General features: G+C 50.2%; 1 protein-coding gene across 1 annotated transcript in view; it reads right to left on the bottom strand.

The window, feature by feature from the left end:
* Positions 1–20,178, bottom strand: part of GABRG3 (gamma-aminobutyric acid type A receptor subunit gamma3) — a 203,546-nt gene that overhangs the window by 72,401 nt on the left and 110,967 nt on the right. The window contains exons 4-5 of the mRNA XM_066355698.1: positions 10,015–10,235; positions 6,385–6,467 (exon numbers count right to left, since the gene is read on the bottom strand). Coding sequence (XP_066211795.1) covers positions 6,385–6,467; positions 10,015–10,235 — 304 coding nt within the window. The remainder of the gene's footprint in view (positions 1–6,384; positions 6,468–10,014; positions 10,236–20,178) is intronic.

Consider the following 20,178-nt stretch of genomic DNA (forward strand, 5'->3'; position numbering starts at 1 on the left):
AGCACGAACTCACTCTTTATTTAGAACACAGTGACTGTAGAATCTATTCTCCCACAGAATGCGCGTGTTCTCCTGAATGAGCAGGTCAGCGACGGGGTCGGACGGCATTCCCCCACAGAGGAAGCGTTATGTGAACACTCCTGAGCTGCTAAGACGGAAGGGTGGGCCTCCGGCGGGGACCTCCACAGAACGGAGGCTGGTCATTTCCCCCAGACCAGCATGGAGGGGCCCGCGGAAGACACGCTCCGTAACCTCCCGCATCAGCCAGGCCCGACTTGGTTTTGAAAATACTGACTCAGTGAGATGAGGGAACAGCCTCTAGCTGGAATGCTTCCAGAGACTTGAGCGCCACCGCAGAGCACAGACCCCAGACACACTTTGGACGCACCCCTGGAGACCATGACCTTTGTATGCCGATGAGTCAGGCCTGCCGGAGGGAGGACCAGAGGAATGCATGGACTGCTTCTCCTCAAGAGTGGAAAACCTCAATTCTCAGCTCATTTTTCTCCCTCTCTCCCTCTCTCTCTTTTTCTTAAATCTGCCTCTGAATGGTCAGGTAGGCCAGTGACACCAAGATGAGTTTGGGCAAGCAAGGGTCTCGGAAATAGTTTCTGGTAGAAATCTGTCTTCACTTCATTGAATTGGAGCTGCCTGCTCAGGGCCTCCGCCTTGGCATTGCGGGGTGTCCCGGCATCATCCCCATGCCCCTGTGGAGATGTGCTTTGACGCTGTCCCCATGCCCCCGTGGAGATGTGCTTTGACGCTGGAGCAGAGTGGGAGCAGGGGAGGGGGGCTGCGAGGCTTCCTAACGGCCCAGACCGGGGGTCTGAGCTGGCTAGTCTGGAACTCGCTCTGCATCCGGGGCTCCCCCGGTTCGGGCAGAACCCTCTGGGTCAGGAACCACCCCGATTCACTCGGAGCCAAGGCGAGACAAGCTTGAAGAGTTCCCTGCGTCATGGAATAATAAGCTGTCTGTGCACGATGTCCACGGTGTTTTGATCAAGAACATGCTGGGTGCTTCCCTGGAAGCCGCATCCTCTTCCTTAGGACCCCCAGCTCCCCGCCCCGAGAACAGGCTTCTACCTCCAAGCTCCTTTTCCCGTCTGGAAGGTTGGCTGCTTCTCTGGGGAAAGGTGGCAGCTCCATCCTGTCCCGTGTGCAGGTCCGCAGTGTATAATCGTCCGTGGGGTCCGTGGTCCCAGCGTGGAACCGACTGGTAGAGGAAACAGTTTCCAGAATGCCCTCCACGGGGCCATCGACTTTGACACGGGTTCTCTTTGGCTAGTCACGGCCCCGGGAAAGGCTGGCGCTGCTGACCGCCCCGGACTCGGAGACGCAGGGGCCGGGTTCCTGTTGCGCATGAAGCTGTTTCCAGGGTGAGCGGCTGTTTGCCTCCTTCCTCTAAACATCACGTGCGAGAGGGGACAGCAGGGGCCGTGGTGGTCTGAATGTCTTCCCTGCACATTGACGGGAAACATATGCACAGCAGAGACCATCACTGGACTCTGGCCACCGCCTGGGGGTGGGCTGTGGCGTCACCCCAGGGGGAGACCCGATCTGCCCCCCGGGACGCCGTGACTGCAGCCGCAGGACCCCAACGCGCCCATGCCGATGCTGAGATTCACCCACTGGCGTTTCCGCCTCCTCCAAGTCAATGACTTCTGGAGAACGCAGCATTGCCTCTTAAAACTCCAAAAGTCCACCGACATCCTCAGCCATCTCTGACGGCATGTCACGGCAGACATTTCCCTGATCATTTCTCCGTATCCGGAGCCGCTCCAGCAGAGATAGAGTATCATGTTTTTTGTTTGTTTGTTTGGTGTTTTTTATTTTTATTTTTATTCACCTTAAGAGGTTTCCCGGGGCACAAGCACACTGCACGCAGCACAATGCAGCTCACACATTTGTAGCCTGAGCGTGTCCCGTTGTTCCAACTCTCCCCTTCCAACACCAACACAAATGACGGTTACAGTCAGAGTCAGGGGGCCAGGCTAGTGACAGCCGTTCCACAGAACTCTCGCCCCTGGCTTCCCCAGGGTGTCGTGGGTCGGGGACCTCAGCAGCCCATGCCAGAGATATTGAGATGAAAATGAAAGCTCCCAGGGTCATTGTGAAGGTCCAATGTTTCCGACCACCTTCAGCCGTCTGTCTTGGAGAGGCACTGCTGGGGGACAGATGAACCTGATACTGAACTTTCGGAGGAGCTGTCACACGAGTCCCACAGAAGCTGCACAACGTTACATTCCTAGGGGCCAAGCGGGAGGGTTGTAATTTCTCCGTGTCTTCTTTGCCAATCCCCGGTTACTGCCTGTTTGTTTGTTTATTTATTTATTTATTTATGAATAGCCAACCTAGTGAGAGTGAAATTTGTATATCTTATTTTATTTGAGTTTCCCTAATGTCTAATAATGTTGCAGATTTTTTTGTGTGTGTGCTTTAGAAATATCTTGTGTCTGTTTTTGTTTTCTTTTTTTTAAATTGAACTGTTAGTCTTTTGTGCTGTTGATGTGTAAGAATTATCTATGCATTCCAGATACTAGATTCATCAAATGTAGGGAGTTTGCACCATTATGTCTTCAGACATTCTCCCTGCCCTCCCCTCTCTTTCTCCTCTCCTTCCGGGACGCCCCTTGTGCACACGTGGGTTAACGGTGTCTTACCAGTCTCTGAGGCTCTGTGGGTTTTTCTTTCTTCCTCCACCTATCTGTCCTTCGAGTGGATCATAAAATCGACCTGCGTCGAGGTATGCGTGCTGAGTCTTTGCCGTCATGTGCACATTGGCTGACCCCGTCTCGTGTTTTATTTCAGTTATACTATGCATTCCCCTCCCAATCTTTTTTTTTTTTTTTTTTTTTACAGAGACAGAGAGAGAGTCAGATAGGGACAGACAGACAGGAACAGAGAGAGATGAAAAGCATCAATTCTTCGTTGCGGCACCTTAGTTATTCATTGATTGCTTTCTTAGGTGCACCTTGACCGTGGGTCTACAGCAGACCAAGTGACCCCTTGCTCAAGCCAGTGACCTTGGGTCCAAGCTGGTGAGCTTTGCTCAAACCAGATGAGCCCGCGCTCAAGCTGGCAACCTCAGGGTCTCGAACCTGGGTCTTCCGCATCCCAGTCCGAGGCTCTATTCAGTGAGCCACCGCCTGGTCAGGCCCTTCCCAATCTTTTAATTGTGCTAAAATACACACAACATAAAGTGTACCTACCATCTTAGCCCGTTTTAAGTGTACAGTCGAGCAACACCATCTCATGCACAACCATCGCCACCGTCCGTCTACACCGCCCTTTCCAACTTGGCAAAGCAAACGGTGCAACCGTCAAACAGCAGCTCCTCACTCTCTCTCCCGCCTCACCCTGGGGACCCCGTCCTCCTCCCTGCATCTACGACTTCCGCTCCTCGAGGCCCCTCAACTAAACAGAATCATGCAGGTTTTGGCGTGCGTGCGTGCGTGTGTGTGTGTGTGTGTGTGTCTGACTACCTGCCTTATTTTATTTAGCACGAGATCTTCAAGGGTTCATCTGTGTGGTGGTTTGTGTCAGAGACCCCTTCCTTTGTGGGAAGGTGGAATAATATCCCATCACACGAATGGACCACCTTTTGTGTATCCATCCATCTGTCGATAAACACTCGAGCTACATCTATAGAAAACGGAGGTACTCTCTGCAAGCAAGTTAAGGAAACCCTCTCATTTTATTTTATTTTATTTTTTTCCTTTTTGTATTTTTCTGAAGCTGGAAATGGTGAAGCAGTCAGACAGACTCATGCGCCCGACCGGAATCCACCCGGCACACCCACCAGGGGGCAATGCTCTGCCCACCAGGGGGCGATGCTCTGTTGCAACCAGAGCCACTCTAGCACCTGAGGCAGAGGCCACAGAGCCATCCTCAGCGCCCGGGCCAACTTTGCTCCAATGGAGCCTTGGCTGCGGGAGGGGAAGAGAGAGACAGAGAGGAAGGATAGGGGGAGGGGTGGAGAAGCAGATGGGCGCTTCTCCTGTGTGCCCTGGCCGGGAATCGAACCTGGGACTCCTGCATGCCAGGCCGACGCTCTACCACTGAGCCAACCGGCCAGAGCCGAAACTCTCTAATTTTAAGACTGTTTTTTGGGGGTTTTCTCATTATAAGGATGGTCCTTGTTTTGCTTTGCCTGTGGGAAGAACAGGAGAGAAATATATATATATATATCCCTCCTAAGAATTTAAAACCATGGCCCCAAATGACAAAGATGTGGCTACAAAAACTCACACCCTTTGTGAGGCCCAGGAACCCAGCCTGGAACTCTGATGTAAAGTGGTCGAGACGGACACCCAGCAGAGGCAGGGCAAACCCTCTTTAGGTGAACCTTTGTTCAATGTCAACCTCAAAGAAACCCCCACAGTTGAATGTCCAGGAAACACGAGCGAGCTCAGATCTGCAAACGACTGCACGGAAAAGTCAACAAACGACCTCAAGACCCAGTACAACGTGACCACAGACTCCGCCCACTGCTCCCACGGATCGACCTCAAGACCCAGTACAGCGTGACCACAGACTCCGCCCACTGCTCCCACGGATCGACCTCAAGACCCAGTACCACGTGACCACAGACTCCGCCTACTGCTCCCACGGAGATATCAGAAATGTTCGGAACACAGAAATAAACGGAAGATGGCTCAGGAAATCTGGCGAAGGAATGGGAGGCTGTCCACATTGTGTAGAAAACGAGAATAAAAGCAACCAACGCGGATCTCTAATAATGAGAAATAACCGATAGACTCATAAACTCAGTCGATGCGTTTGAAGTATATCAGACCATCGGAAAGATCAGTTTAGCCAAATTGAGTTCGCCGAGAAGACTGATCAACAGTGAAACGAATAAATCCTTAAGGAAAATGACATCCATAGACACCAAAGAGATTCATACACACACAAAAAAAACACTTTGCAATTTGAGTTGTTTCATAACTTTCAAAGACACTCAATAGAGGACATCTGGCCCCAAAGCAGCTCTGGGCAAGTTCACCAGACATTCATAGGCATTAGCCATCGACTTGGCAGACTTTGGAGATGTCTTAAGTCTGGATTCAACTAATCTAATACACAGTAATGTTTTGACTCCACCTAGGACAGGGGTAGTCAACCTTTTTATACCTACCACCCACTTCTGTATCTCTGTTAGTTGTAAAATTTTCTAACCACCCACCAGTTCCACAGTCATGGTGATTTATAAAGTAGGGAAGTAATTTTACTTTATAAAATTTATAAAGCAGAGTTACAGCAAGTTAAAGCATATAATGACAATTATTTACCAAGTGCTTTATGTCGGATTTTCGCTAAGTTTGGCAGAATAAATCTTTATAAAACAATTTACTATAGTTAAATCTATCTTTTTATTGATACTTTGGTTGCTCCGCTACCGCCCACCATGAAAGCTGGAACGCCCACTAGTGGGCGGTAGGGACTAGGTTGACCACTACTAGTGGGTGGTAGGGACCAGGTTGACCACTGCTGCTCTAGGAGGTCAGGAAAATGCTGCTTTCTAGCTTGCCTTTTTTTTTTCTGAACCGAAAATGAACTGTAAAAATGTATTCATCCCTCATTTCATTTTAATCTTCTCACTATGACCTCCGCAATACCTTCTGCCCGAGATTCCATCCCGTTTGTTTGCCACGATCCATACGCAATGTTAAGAAAAGCCGATAAAGTTAATTGAGTCCCTGAGTCATACTTAAGTATCTCTGATCAATACATTGGAGGAAATGAACCGTCATACATTCCACAGATGCATTTCCTTGTCGACCTTTATACTTAAAAACTTATTTTATACCTAAGCAAATAAATCTGATATTTCCTCTTCTAGGCATCTCTGTCTGCATGAGATATTTTATTTAAGAATTTAAAAAATGGTTACTTATTAGCTATCCTATCAATCATAAGTAAAACACCGGAGCATAAAATACTGCGAAAAATTATGTCCTACAATAAGTAGTGCAAGGAGACAGATACAAATATATTAAAATAAGCCTTCTTTTATCTCTCTAGTTAGAAGACAGATTATCTTGCTTATTGTAAATACATTTTGGAGACTTCCAAACCATACGTATAACAGCTCATCAGCATAAGGGTATTTGTGGAGTCGACTGTTCCGGCAATTCCTGACCCTTTCGATGTTGTAAGTGAGGGGTGGTTAAGTGGCTCACAGCTCAATCAAAGCATCTATGCTGGCTCCTGCGTCATAATGTCTAGAGTGAGGACACCCGGGTGGCCCGGACCGAACCGTGATCTGTTCCCTCTGGTTGTGTGGCAAGGCCACAAGGAGTCACACGACCACGGCCAGAAACTCTGCTCCTGTGAGACACTCCCCACCCCCACACGCAGCCTTTCAACGGTGTCACTACTCACAGCTGGAGAAGATCAGCGGGCACGAGTGCTCGTCCATGGGGAAGTTGTGCAGCTGCAGTTGGCACTCCGCATTGATGGTGAGCCTGTGGTGGGGGGAAGCCAAGGTCACTCTCAAGGTCAGCCGGCAAGACCCCACACAGTTCTGGGCACGGGTGTGGGGAGGGGCGACAGCACACGGAACTGGCCCTCGGTGGTGGTGCTGTCCATGCGGTGGTATCATTCAGGGGCTTTTGGGCTGCTCTGTGACTTTGTTTGTTTGTTTGTTTTTGTATTTTTCTGAAGTTAGAAGCAGGGAGGCAGTCAGACTCCCACATGCGCCCGACCGGGATCTACCTGGCATGCCCACCAGGGGGCGATGCTCTGCCCATTTGGGGCATTGCTCCGTTGCAACCGGAGGCGAAGGCCATGGGGCCATCCTCAGCGCCCTGGGCCAACTTTGCTCCAATGGAGCCTTGGCTGCGGGAGGGGAAGAGAGAGACAGAGAGGAAGGAGAGGGGGCGGGGTGGAAAAGCAGATGGGCGCTTCTCCTGTGTGCCCTGGCCGGGAATCGAACCTGGGACTTCCACACACCTGGGCCGACACTCTGACCACTGAGCTATTTGATTTTTGTGTGGCTTGGAACCATCAGTGGCAGAGAAGAGGTCAGTGTGTAAAATCCCTCACTGTGTCTACAGGCACAGCCGGGTCAGGAAGGACAGGGTCTGATCCATCCCAGCTTTCCCTCTGTTGGGCTGAATCCAACCCTTCCTCCTTTGAAATGGGTGTCTATGTCGAAATGGGTGCAATGCCAGATGGGTCCACGTGTGTGGGCTGAGGGGTTCTCCTTGGACAGCTCCTCCTGGGGACTGGGAGGGGCCGCTGTCCCGAATGTGAGCACAGCATGCCGCCCAGGCAGACAGCCTTGGCATCAAGAGTTTCTCTAAGGCCCTGGCCGGTTGGCTCAGTGGTAGAGCGTCAGCCTGGCGTGCAGAAGTCCCGGGTTCGATTCCCAGCCAGGGCACACAGGAGAAGCGCCCATCTGCTTCTCCACCTCTCCCCCTCTCCTTCCTCTCTGTCTCTCTCTTCCCCTCCCGCAGCGAAGCTCCATTGGAGCAAAGATGGCCCGGGCGCTGAGGATGGCTCCTTGGCCTCTGCCCCAGGCGCTAGAGTGGCTCTGGTCACAACAGAGCAACGCCCCAGAGGGGCAGAGCATCGCCCCCTGGTGGGCAGAGCGTCGCCCCCTGGTGGACGTGCCGGGTGGATCCCAGTCAGGCGCATGCGGGAGTCTGTCTGACTGTCTCTCCCTGTTTCCAGCTTCAGAAAAATACAAAAAAAATAGTTTCTCTAAAAGTGTCCCGGGACTGCCTGTGTCTCCGTTCCGGTTTGCTGAGAGGCACCCTATTCCTTTAAGACCAACAGGGACCGGCTATTACCAACCCCATCTGTCTCAGTACATCTCATCAGTGACGTCCCCTGCTGGGACCCTCCCTGTGTTGTCCCCAGCCTGGCAACATCATCATTTCCTTGGAACTTAAAAAAATTCTCAATCTGCTCTGCTCTGAGATGCTGCCCCTCTGCTTTGATTTGTGCTGTGGGCGCTTGTTTACTGCTGTGAGTGACAGATGTCTCATCGGGGCCACGAATAGCTCCTGTCACTGGATGTGGCCGGGAAGGAGGGAGTGCCCTGGATGGGAGGGCGGTGGTGGTGATGGCACACGGCGAGCCAGGAGGGGGATACAGGGACCCAGTCAGACCAACTAGAGAAGTCACTCCTCCCCTGAGGCACACTGGACGCGAAAGCCCTCTTAGACCTTCACGAAGAGAAAGAAGAGCGATCACCCAGGCTGGGGGCCCCGAGAGTCTGGAGCCCAGACGTCCTGGGTTGGATGTGGCTTTCAAAGTCATGGGGACGGATGAGCAAGGGCAGCAGGTAGAGAGAACGTGAGTAATACGACAGGAAGTTTCTGAGGCAGAAGGCACAGAAGAGAGGCCGGGCAGGGTGTGCAGAATGGAGCCACGGGCAGCAGAGGGGTGGCCGAGAGTCTGCTAGGGCAGGGCGCGGCCACGGACACAGGCTGGGCAGCGTCTGGAAGGTACGGTCTCAACTCTCACACTGGGCGCCTAGGTGCGGGGTGTGTCCGTTCGAACAGAGTCAAACCACCTCAGCAGGTACACTCCTGGGAGACACACACCCAAGTCCAAACCCCGGGAGTGCCAGCCCCCTTGGTGACTTGGGCCGGTCAGTTCCCGTCTCTGAATCACAGTTTGTCTTGCCTGACCAGGTCTCTGCGGGGATCATCCTGCCCCTAGGAGCTCACACGACAGGGCTGCACTGCGGAGAACTCTGTGTGCTGTCTTCACACACACCTTGTGGTCTCAAGTTTGTTAATTCGCTATCATTACACGTGTTAATTAGCCTGCGAAACATCTCCATTTCCCTAGCTAAGCGGACCCATGGGTTAAACTAGGGGTCCCCAAACTATGGCCCGCGGGCCGCATGCAGCCCCCTGAGGCCATTTATCTGGCCCCCGCTGCACTTCTGGAAGGGGCACCTCTTTCATTGGTGGTCAGTGAGAGGAGCATAGTTCCCATTGAAATACTGGTCAGTTTGTTGATTTAAATTTACTTGTTCTTTATTTTAAATATTGTATTTGTTCCCGTTTTGTTTTTTTACTTTAAAATAAGATATGTGCAGTGTGCATAGGGATTTGTTCATAGTTTTTTTTATAGTCCGGCCCTCCCACGGTCTGAGGGACAGTGAACTGGCCCCCTGTGTAAAAAGTTTGGGGACCCCTGGGTTAAACGGATGAAAGATCATTTCCAGGAGCCACTTCCAGCAGAAATGCCTTCTGACGGCGAAATGAGAGTTTTATTCACTGCGAACGATATGTGTGCCGTACCGGGGGTGGGGTGGCGGGGTGGGCGTGGGGGGTGGCGCCAGGGCGGACGTCCCAGGCATCACGCCGCGGTGTGGCGAACATGGGAAGAGGCCGAACTCAGCAGGGAAAACAAGCCCCGACCCTATGATGGTCTCAGCCAGAGAGCCGGGTCAGACCGGCGGGGACTGCCCCCCCAACCCCCCCCCCCCCCCGTTGGGGACTGCCCCCCCCCCGTCGGGGACCGCCTCCCTCCCCCCCCCCGTTGGGGACTGCCCCCCCCCCCCGTTGGGGACCGCCTCCCTCCCCCCCCCCCGTCAGGGACCCCCCCTCGTCGGGGACCGCCTCCCCCCCTCGTCGGGGACCGCCTCCCTGCCCCCCCCCCCCGTCGGGGACCGCCCCCCCAACCCCCCCCCCCGTCGGGGACCGCCTCCCTCCCCCCCCCCCCCGTCAGGGACCGCTCCACCCCCTCCCCCGTCAGGGACCCCCCCCCCTCGTCGGGGACAGCCTCCCCCCCCTCGTCGGGGACTGCCTCCCCCCCTCGTCGGGGACCGCCCCCCCGCCCCCCCCGTCGGGGACCCCCCCCCGTCAGGGACCGCACCCCCCCCCGTCGGGGACCGCCCCCCCCCGTCGGGGACCGCCTCCCTCCCCCCCCCCGTCAGGGACCCCCCCCTCATCGGGGACCGCCCCCCCCCGCCCTCCCCCCTCCCTCCCTCCCCTCCCCCCCTCCCTCCCCCCCTCCCCCCTGTCAGGGACCGCCCACCCAGCGCCTCACCTTAAGGTGTAGAGGATCTTCCCGTCGTTCCAGATCCGGAGGAGCTGGTTGGGGGTGGTGATCCAGTGGGCCTCGGCGGTTTTGGAATTGCGGAAGATGGTGTCTGGCACCCAGATCAACCCCACCATGTTGCTGTTGAGGGTCAGGATTTTCATGGTGCTGTTGAACCGGAGGCGGCTGTCCGTCCAGGTCTGAGCGAAAAAGATATCGATCTGGTATTCCTGAAACGGGGAGAGAGAGAGAGAGACAGGGAGAGAGGCAGGTTGGTCCTATTAGTGACGTCTCCGGATGCTTTATTTCCTTTGCCGAAAGCTTGGGTCCTCCTCCCGGTGTGCGCCCTGCCCCCACCCCGTATCCTCCACCCCCCCCCAGGTCCCTTCCTCTTAGGGCTCAATGCAGAGCCGGGTTCAATAAAGGGAAACACATTCAACACAGTGATAACCAGTTGTGCCCATCCATGTGATCGGTCAATGGTATGATCACACGTGAAAAGGCTTCTGACGCTCTTAAATGGTCATAAACACATGACGTGCAGCAGAATCCAGAGGGTGGAGGCAGAGCCGCATTCACCAGTCCAGCGGGCGCCTCCGTCCTCTCGTCTGTTAAGTGGGTGGAATAGTGGGGTCCCCCCCTCCGGACGGGGTTCAAAAGTAGAAAGGGAATGACCAGGAAGGACCCTTCATGCCTGGCACAGAACAAGTGACTGATACATACTGGCATTTTTATAACGATCACGACCATTCTCGCTCAGCATGCTTCTCATGCCCTGGCCAGGGTAGGGTAGCTCCTTGGTTTAGAGCATCATCTCTGATGCGCCAAGGTTACAGGTTCAATCCTCGGGTCAGAGCCCATACCAGAATCGACCCAATGAACGCATGACTATGTGGAAGAAACTGATGTTTCTCTCCCTTCCCTTCTCTCTGTCTAAAAATCAGTTAATAAATTAAAAAAAAAAATTTTTTTTTTTAAAAAGGGGTCTTCTCGAATAACATGACGCCAGTCAAAAGGAACAGTAAGACCAAGGTCAGCAGCAGAAAATGATCAGCATGGACAGCCCCTGGGGTGAGTGCTGATTACAACAGGAGGTGCAGACCACAGATGCAAAGACCCACAGTGGGCGCCTCCCAGCATTCACAGCACAGAACGGGACTCTCCCGGGATCCTCAGGAGTCAGGATGGGCAGGACCTCAGGTGCAAAGACCCACAGTGGGCGCCTCCCAGCATTCACAGCACAGAACGGGACTCTCCCGGGATCCTCAGGAGTCAGGATGGGCCGGACCCCGGGGGCCCAGGTGGCTGTCTGGGAGGCAGGTGGGGCTCTGTGTTTTGCAGCCTCCCCCCTGTCTGAGCGCGTGCCCGACCTGAGATGAGTGTGAACAACCTCCCCTGTGGGGCACTCTATAAAGACACAGTGAAAGGTCAAAAAGAAGGTGGCTTCCCAGCCTACAGAGAAAATGGCCGTGATTCCGTAAGGGGTTCCATGTGAGTGTCCGCTTAGGCAGGGCTCCGGGTGACCCCGGCTTCGCCTTCTCTCCCAGGAAGACAAGGTGACCTCCGGAAGGGAGGTCCTCACACTCCCGACCCCCACCACCAAAGCAAACCACGCACGCCGGGGTCAGAATGCTGAACCCGTCAGGGATGCTTGGCAAAGGAAGCCACACGGGTGCTGGAGTCAGCAAGATTTTTATTTTGTGTTCTCTGGTTTGTCACCCGGCAAGAACTGGCATGGGCTCTCTCTCCTGTCACCAAGCATAAGCATCAGGATTCCAGACGTCTGTGGTGCTTTTTATTTGTGTGTGTGTGTGTTTTTTTTTTTAAAAGGGGTGGGTGTTAGATGTATTGCAAGATAGGCTAAACACAGCCTATTTAAATTACTTGAATGAAGGCTATGGAGAAGCCTTATTTCCCCCAGGTTAATTAAGATAAGACCGACATCTAACATTGTGTTAAGTTTAAGGTGTACAAGGCATTGAAGTGACAGACACACACCACTGCGAATGATCACCACTGCGGTGTTGGTGAACGCCTCCATCTGGTCTCATCACTTCCATCTTTTTTTCTTTTTTTTAAAATTGCATTTATTGGGGGGGGGGGACCCTGGTTAACATTATTATACAGGTTTCAGGTGTGGATGTCCTGGGTTTGATTCCCAGTCAGGGCACATAGGAGAAGTGGCCATCTGCTTCTCCCCCCCCTTCCCCTCCTGCAACCATGGTTCCATTGATTCGAGCACATCGGTCCTGGATGATGAGGATGGCTTTGTGGAGCTTCCACCTCAGGCACTAAGAATAGCTGGGTTGTGAGCATTGGCCCCAGATGGGGCTGCTGAAGTGGATCTTGGCTGGGGCGCATGTGGGAGTCTGTCTCTCTGTCTCCCATCCTCTCACTTGGAAAAGAAGGAAAAAAGTGCCTGTTTACTGACAGCAAGCAGGGACCGAGTAGATGAGGAAGGACCCAGAAAACAGTTCTAAAAAATAGGGACTCTGAACTGTGCTGGAGCTTAGACCCGGTGACCTTAAACAATAAAAATAAGCACAGCTTACCCCTGATCAGCTCAGGGGTTGGAGGTCAGAGAAGAGAGGCATTTTTTCCTTAGATAGGCAGTCCTTTGGAACATCACAAGAAGACATCTCTGGGACGTCATGAATCTCCCTCCACACATATCTACGAAGGACTTTTAAATTAGAAACTGGAGTACAAAAAAAAAAGAAAGAAAAGGATGCTGGAATTCACCACTTTTTCATATAAACTAGCGGAAGTGATAAACATTGCTTTATACAATAGCACTCCCAGTTTGAGAAGCAACCATCTGCTTCTCCACCCCTCCCCCTTTCTCTCTCTCTCTCTCTCTCTCTTTCTCTCTCTCTTCACCTCCTGCAGCCATGGCTCCATTGGTTCGAGCACATCAGCCCCAGGTGCTGAGGATGGCTCTGTGGAGCCTCAGTCCCAGTTTCACAGCCTAGATGGACGTCAGGTGTCACGTTGGAAACTCTTCGTAAATGAACTAAATTCCTCATCATGTGGGGGAATTTCTCTCCCGTGCCAAGTGTATGTAAGTCAGAAACAGAGAGTGTGATAACAGTTTACAATCTTAGACAGTTTAAAGCCTCAGTAATCATTTCACATTTCCTGTGCTCTTACCCTGATGCCAGGCATGATAATTATTTGAACAAATACCATTTCTTTAATCTGCCCAACCACTGTCTAAGGTGGATTTTTATGATTTTCTCCACTTTTCTATCCAAAGATGGTGTCAATAAGAAGATGCATTTTTTTTCAACTAGAGGACAAAACTGAGTCATTTTCATACATATATTGTTGTTGTTGTTGCAAGTGGCAATGAAACAGACAGCAGAAAAAGTAAAGGTAATTCATAAAAAAATAATTACAAGGAATATATCATTCACTTGTCAAGGTGCATTAGACATTTTCAAAGGGAACTCATCATGCCTAATGTCGAAGAATGTGGAATGCTACAACTAACTGCAAAGATCAGAACTGGAGTATTTTCAAAGTCGAGTGAAGTCATTTGAACGACAGAAGGAGGAACGGATATTGAAAGAAAAAAACTTGAAAAGTCAAATGAAACATACACTTGCATAGTGTACACACGGACTTCATCGCAGAGCTAGAAGACCATTTTAAAATTACTTGAGAAGCATTAACGTTTGTAGAATGAATGCGTCCCATACCCATAGCGAATATTACCGAGATTATTTTAAAGCGCAAAATTCCATCAAATAAAAGGATTTCTGTGCATTAAAAAACAACAACAACAAAAAAAAAAAACAGTGATGTTGCTGGCATTTGTCACCAGAAGAGGAAGGGAAAGAGTGATTTGGATGAGACTGTTTCACATTCAAGTTCCAATTTCCAATTACCCAAGACTTGCACGCTAATAGGAATATCTCCGCATAACAGATTTTGCTGAAATGTCTCCAAACACCCCAATATATTTAGAATCAGCTCCTCCTACGGCAATACTTACTTGTGCAGAAAAGATATTCCAGAAATGGCAATGAGCTTTCTAGCTCTGGAGCTCGGTGTTGAATATGTATAGTTTCACACGTTCCGAAGGGCGCTGGCTTCTCTTAATGCTGAGGGTATTGCATATTTAATAGGCGACTTTCATCCACATGCTATGAGGTGAGTGTACTTGGCACAGCCTTCTTCCCCCCCCCTCCGGTGTGCTAACTTCTAAGTTATAGTTGTTACCTATAACTTCGCTCACTCTATAGTTTGCTTTTCTAAAAATCTCCAGTTGGTTTCTTTTTTATCATCTATTGATTTGCCGATCATTTTCTTTTTGAGAGAGAGAGGAAGAGAGGGAAGGAGAGAGAGAAAGAGAGAGAAAAACATCATCAACTCATTGTTCTCCTTGGTTGTGTCGCTGATGGCTTCTCACATGTGCCCCGAGTGGGGGGCTCAAACCGGTGACTCTGGGGGTCAAGCAGATGTCCTCAGGATTGAACCAGTGACCCCAGAGGTTGAGCTGACCCTGTCGGGATCGAACCGGGGACCTCGGCACTCCAGGAGAATGCTCTATCCGCTGAGCCACCAGCTGGTGCCGATCATTTTTATTTTAACATCTTGTAAAAGAATCATTACAACTGTTTTATTTTGTATTTTAAAACGACCTGCCTCGATGTGTGTCAAGTAATTCCGACATCTGTTTCATATTGGCATGGTGGGAGGGAGGTCTCAGTTTGTCTTGTCTTTTCTTGTCGTCTCTAGGTTTATCTTATATTCTATAGAAAATACTTATTTTTGGGTTTCTGCAGGTGGCCGACCTGATTCCAGCTGCAGGTTCCCAGCTGTCTGTCCCCTGTGTCCTGTAGTTACAATATAAGTTGCACGAGAGAGGACTAAGCTTTTGTAGTGCTCTTCACAGACCTATTCCACACACATCTGACACATAGGCGCTGTCTCTTGTGTAGACCAGTTCTCCAAGTCTCTGATAGGCTAGAATCAGACCCATGAATAAACAGGACAAGGTAAGACCGGGAACAGATAAGACATCTTTTTTTTTTCCCATGGGGTCATGTTCTTGACTACTTTCCTCTCTGCAGTCTACCCAATACCTTTTGAATTTTTTGCATTCTCTCTTACAGAGGTCTGAGCAGCACCTCGGGGCTCAACCCCACACATTCATGCCCTTACCCTTGTGTAGGGAGGTCAAGTGGAGAAGAAGACAAAAAAAAAAGGGTTCAGTCCCAGGAGTGCAGGTTTAGCACACGGGGAGGAAGGTCTCTCACTCTCAGAAGCCGCCACCACCATCCCTTGGACAGAACTTCTTCTTGGGGACCCGGATGTCAAAGAGCGGGCGCAGTGGGGAGGAAGGCCATGGGGCAGATGTCTAGCCTCTCTAAGAATTCGGAGTTCTCTTCCAACTCCTCAAGCCAGAAGAGAGGGCTTCTTTTAGAAGGCTCGTTGTCCGCAACACAGTTCTGACTTCCAGATTCTTCCAAGCTGCATTTGCTAACGATCTGCAAAGAATGACAGCTGTGTTTTTCCTTCCCCCAAAATGACATTGTCCCGGTCTTCAAAGCTGGGTTCAGGGTCAGGTTTATTCCTATTGCACTTTGACGCGTCCATCCACCTGTGCATCCATCCGTCCGTCTGTCCGTAGATGTTGGGAGTTGTAACCCAAAGCTTACAGGTTTCACTAGACCCCTTCTTGCAGAGCCCTGGCCTCCAATTTCTGTCCTTAACCCTGTAGGGCTGGCTAGATGTTCTGCCCAGACTCTCAGCCTGTCAACAGCCTCTTCCCAAAGCAGCAGAGACTCCCGATGCTTGGTGTGAATGGCACCCCACCCTGCATGCCACCCTGTCCTGTTCATGCGCTTCATTTCCTGGCACCTGTGCAGACAGCACACACGAGCAGCTTTCTTATTTATCATCTTTCCTTTCTCTTGTCTGTGTTCTCTCTGGAGGACAGCACTCCACGACGACAGGGCTTCCTGTAGGTTTGAAATGACTGATGTACTCCGGGCACTCAGAACAGCCGCTGGGACATGAGTAGAGGCTCAATAAACAGGTGCGTGAGTGCACGCTTCCCTGCAAACTGAGCGCGAATGACATGTCTTCCAGCTCTCCAATCCTTTTTTTTTTTTTATAATAATATTTTTTTTCATGGACTGACTTTAGAGAGACGGAGAGAGGAAAGGACAGAGAGAGAGAGAGAGAGGGAGAGAGAGAGGGAAGCAGTCATTTGATGTTCCATTTTAGTCGTGCATTCATTGGTTGCTTCCCATACGTACCCTGATGGGGAATCGAACCCCACCACCTTGGCATTTTCTGGACGACACTCTAACCAGCTGAGCTGCCTGGCCAGGGACCTGCTCTCCAGTCTGACCCTCTGACTGCTTCTTTCACTCCCCTCTCTCCAGCAGTTGTCCGGATAAGTACACTCACACGACTACATCAATTATATTTCTCTCTCTCTCTTTCTAATCAGATTTTTTGCTATGTAATGTTGCAATTCTTATCCAGATTCCCTAGGTGTATTCTAAATCTAATTCTGTCTATATCACTTCTCTACCCTCTACTCAGTCCTCAGCTTGTACCCATTCCCAAACCCCCCAACCTAAGTCTTTGGCACAAACAGACGGAGGGAGTTTTCTCTGAATTTTGTAGCACTCCCCTTCCCTCAAAAAAACCCAGTAGTCAGTAACCCCTCAGCTCCTGTGAGTCGGTCACCCCAATTGACAGCATCACCCCCCCCCCACCTTAGTGATATTTTAAACGAAGGCCGTTCCAGTGCCCTAGGCTGCCCGGCAATGATTAGCTCGGCATCGCGGTCTTCTCGAATTCTCCTCCGGCAGAATTATCGACTGGCATCAGCATCAGGAGGGTGGGGAAAAGTGTATCCTCTACCCAGAGCGGTCAATCTCCCCGATGCTATGGACGACAGCCCCGGTTTACGTTCCCTTTGTCCCTCTGTCTGAATAGCGCTTCTGTTTGCTGCTGTTACTCGGCAATAGGTTGCGTCCTGGTAGCCATGGCAACGGCTTGGCAGAGCGCGGCCCTTCCTCCGTGGAAGCTTCCCAACCATCTCCGCGCAGCGTAAGGACCGGGAGTCACCAGTTTGGGTTAGGTGACATGAATTATTATCTAGGAAATAAGGAGGTTCAGATAACTGCGGTTTTTCTCTTTGATTGATTGATTTCAGAGAGGCCGAGAGGAAGGAAGACACACACACACACACACAGAATGGGAAGTGTTCGTTCGTTGTTGCACTTAGTTGTATGGTCATCGGTCACTTCCCGTGTATGTGCCCTGAACAGGGATTGAACCCGCAACCCTGATGGCTGGGGACGCTGCTCTCATGGGCTGAGCTAACCAGCCAGGGCCGAGATAACCTGTTTGAATTTCAGTGGGCACATTGCCTCAGCCTTTCAGGTGTCAGTACCTGGAAGGTACCACTCACTTCCTTTTCTCCTCCTCCTCCTCCTCCTCCTCCCCTCTCTCTCTCTCTCTCTCTCTCTCACACACACACACACACACACACACACACACACACACGGCCCCTCTTCCTGTTGGACGGCCATCCCCACAGAGCAGAGATCCGTAGGCGTGGAGTGGGATTAATTGAGGTCACACTTTCAACTCTGCCCCAAATGTACATTGGTGTTGTTTTTTTTCATCTTCATGGAGTGTAATGGTTTATGACAAAAATCAAGAACTATTACAAAAGGACAAGATAGATATTTCCTGTACAGTGTTTTCATTCTATAAGAAACTTCTAGGATGGACTGCCAGACGGCAGTTCTTCATCTGGAAGTGGAATGGAAACCGGCATTTTAAAAGACGTGCACCTGGCCTGACCAGGCGGTGGCGCAGTGGATAGAGCGTTGGACTGGGATGTGGAGGATCCAGGTTCGAGACCCCGAGGTCGCCAGCTTGAGCAAGGGCTCATCTGGTTTGAGCAAAAGCTCACCAGCTTGGACCCAAGGTTGGTGGCACGGTCAAGGCACATATGAGAAAGCAATCAATGAACTAAGGTGTCGCAACAAAAAACTGATGATTGATGCTTCTCATCTCTCTACATTCCTGTCTGTCTGTCTGTCCGTATCTATTTCTCTCTCTGACTCTGTCTCTGTAAAAAAAAAAAAAAAAAGACATGCACCTGCTACCAGGTTGATGGGTTTCAAGGAGATTTGGTTATAAAGGCAGAGATCGTAGAAGGGAATGAATGTGATGGTTGATCTGGGGCTCAAACACGTCCAGGCATAGCACAGATACAAACATACAAAGCATTCAAGACTAAAAAAAAAAAAAAAAAATCATTCAAGACTCATAATCATCTATGATAAAGTTGAGATAACGCCCTGACAATATAAGTGATATACTTCAAGTTCATGGACAGCCATAATTATCCTAGAATCCAAAGCCACTAATCACAGATCTCCTTTTATAAGTAGGAGTTATTTTTAACTTTAATCAGTTACAGACAGTTGCCAAATACCTTGGGAATGTTAGTATAACTAGCTTATCAATGAATTATAAATATAAATATATATATATATATATTTCTGAAGCAGCTATAAAATTCTAAAGTGAGTATGATTGTTTCTATAGTTATTGAGTCTCTATAATTACAGAAAAGCAAAAGAGAAAAATCAATCAAGCCGAAAGCTGGTTCTCTGAGAGGAAGTAAAATTCATACACCCGTAGCCAGACTGATCAAGAAAGAGAAGACAGCACAAATTAGCCACGCCAAAAATAAGAGAGGGTGGTGCTACTACAATTCTACTTATGTTAAAAGATAATAAGAGAAGATTACAAACAACTTTATTCCAAGTGACATCTGAGATAAAAATGAGCAAATTCCCGAAAAGACACCAGCTGCCAAAGTTCAATCAAGAAACAGCTAGTCTGAATATTTTCAAAGCTGCATTTCCAGTTAAAATTAGTCCCCCCAAAAAATAAAAAAAGTCCAAGCCCAGATGGTTTCCATTTGTAGCCGGCACAATCATCCAGGAAAGGGAAGAGGAAACATAGCAAGGTTGCAGGATACGAGATAAACGTACAAAAGTGAATTGTATTTGTATATAGATCAGCCACCCAAGTTGAAAATTCCAATTCAGAACGATGCCATTGATGATACCATCCTATCTCTGAAACGGATGGGCACAACTGTGACAAAAAGATGTGGTATATATGTACCCTGAGGGGGGCTACAAACCATTGTGGGGGGGAATCAAATGCAGGAGATATATATATTTTTTTTCATTGACAAACTGTTGCTAGAACTCATCCAGGAATCCAAAGCACCTCTCATTGCTCATTGAATCGTGAACAGAGAGCACAGAGGTGCCGGACTTAGATCTGAGAGCAAGTGTATGTGTTTCAAGTCGAGATGCTTACAACATTTACTCCCCAACCACTAAGCTTGCTGGGCTCTGTCTCAGTTTCCCCAGAAGTCCCCGAGTCGATGTTTCTACCCACCTCCGGATCTCCCCTCTGTTGTTACCTCCAAAGAGACCACTCCTCCACCTCTGCGCCCACCCTTGCCCACGCAGGTCTTAGTCACATCCCGGCTGTTAGCTCAACCCTTACTTCCCGGGAAAGACTCTTCTACCTACCCCTGGATTAGGGCAGGTCCTTCCCCTTTCCTGCGTTTCTCTCTCTCACATTCGTGCACTTGTCACCCACACTGTAACTGACTAAAGCAGTAGCCGGTGTTTGTCGACTCAACGTGGGAACGTGCTCACAGCCTAAGCGTGAACGAAGAAGCATGGCCTGGCAGAGAAAAAGAATTGGTTTAAGAAATCATGCCCTGCCTGACCAGGCGGTGGCGCAATGGATAGAGCGTCAGACTGGGACGTGGAGGATCCCGGTTCGAGACCCCGAGGTCGCCAGCTTGAGCACAGGCTCATCTGGTTTGAGCAAGGCTCACCAGCTTGAGCCCAAGGTCACTGGCTGGAGCAAGGGGTCACTCGGTCTGCTGTAGCCCCACGGTCAAGGCACATATGAGAAATCAATCAATGAACAACTAAGGAGCAGCAACGAAGAATTGATGTTTCTCATCTCTCTCCCTTCCTATCTGTCTGTCCCTCTCTCTAACTCTCTCTCTCTCTCTGTCTCTGCCACAAAAATAAAATAAATTAAAATTTATAAAAAAAAAAAGAAATCATGCCCTAATTGGACCACCCCTAATTT

This window comes from Saccopteryx leptura, chromosome 13 (genome assembly GCF_036850995.1).
Source record: "Saccopteryx leptura isolate mSacLep1 chromosome 13, mSacLep1_pri_phased_curated, whole genome shotgun sequence".
NCBI classification, from domain to species: Eukaryota; Metazoa; Chordata; class Mammalia; order Chiroptera; family Emballonuridae; genus Saccopteryx; species Saccopteryx leptura.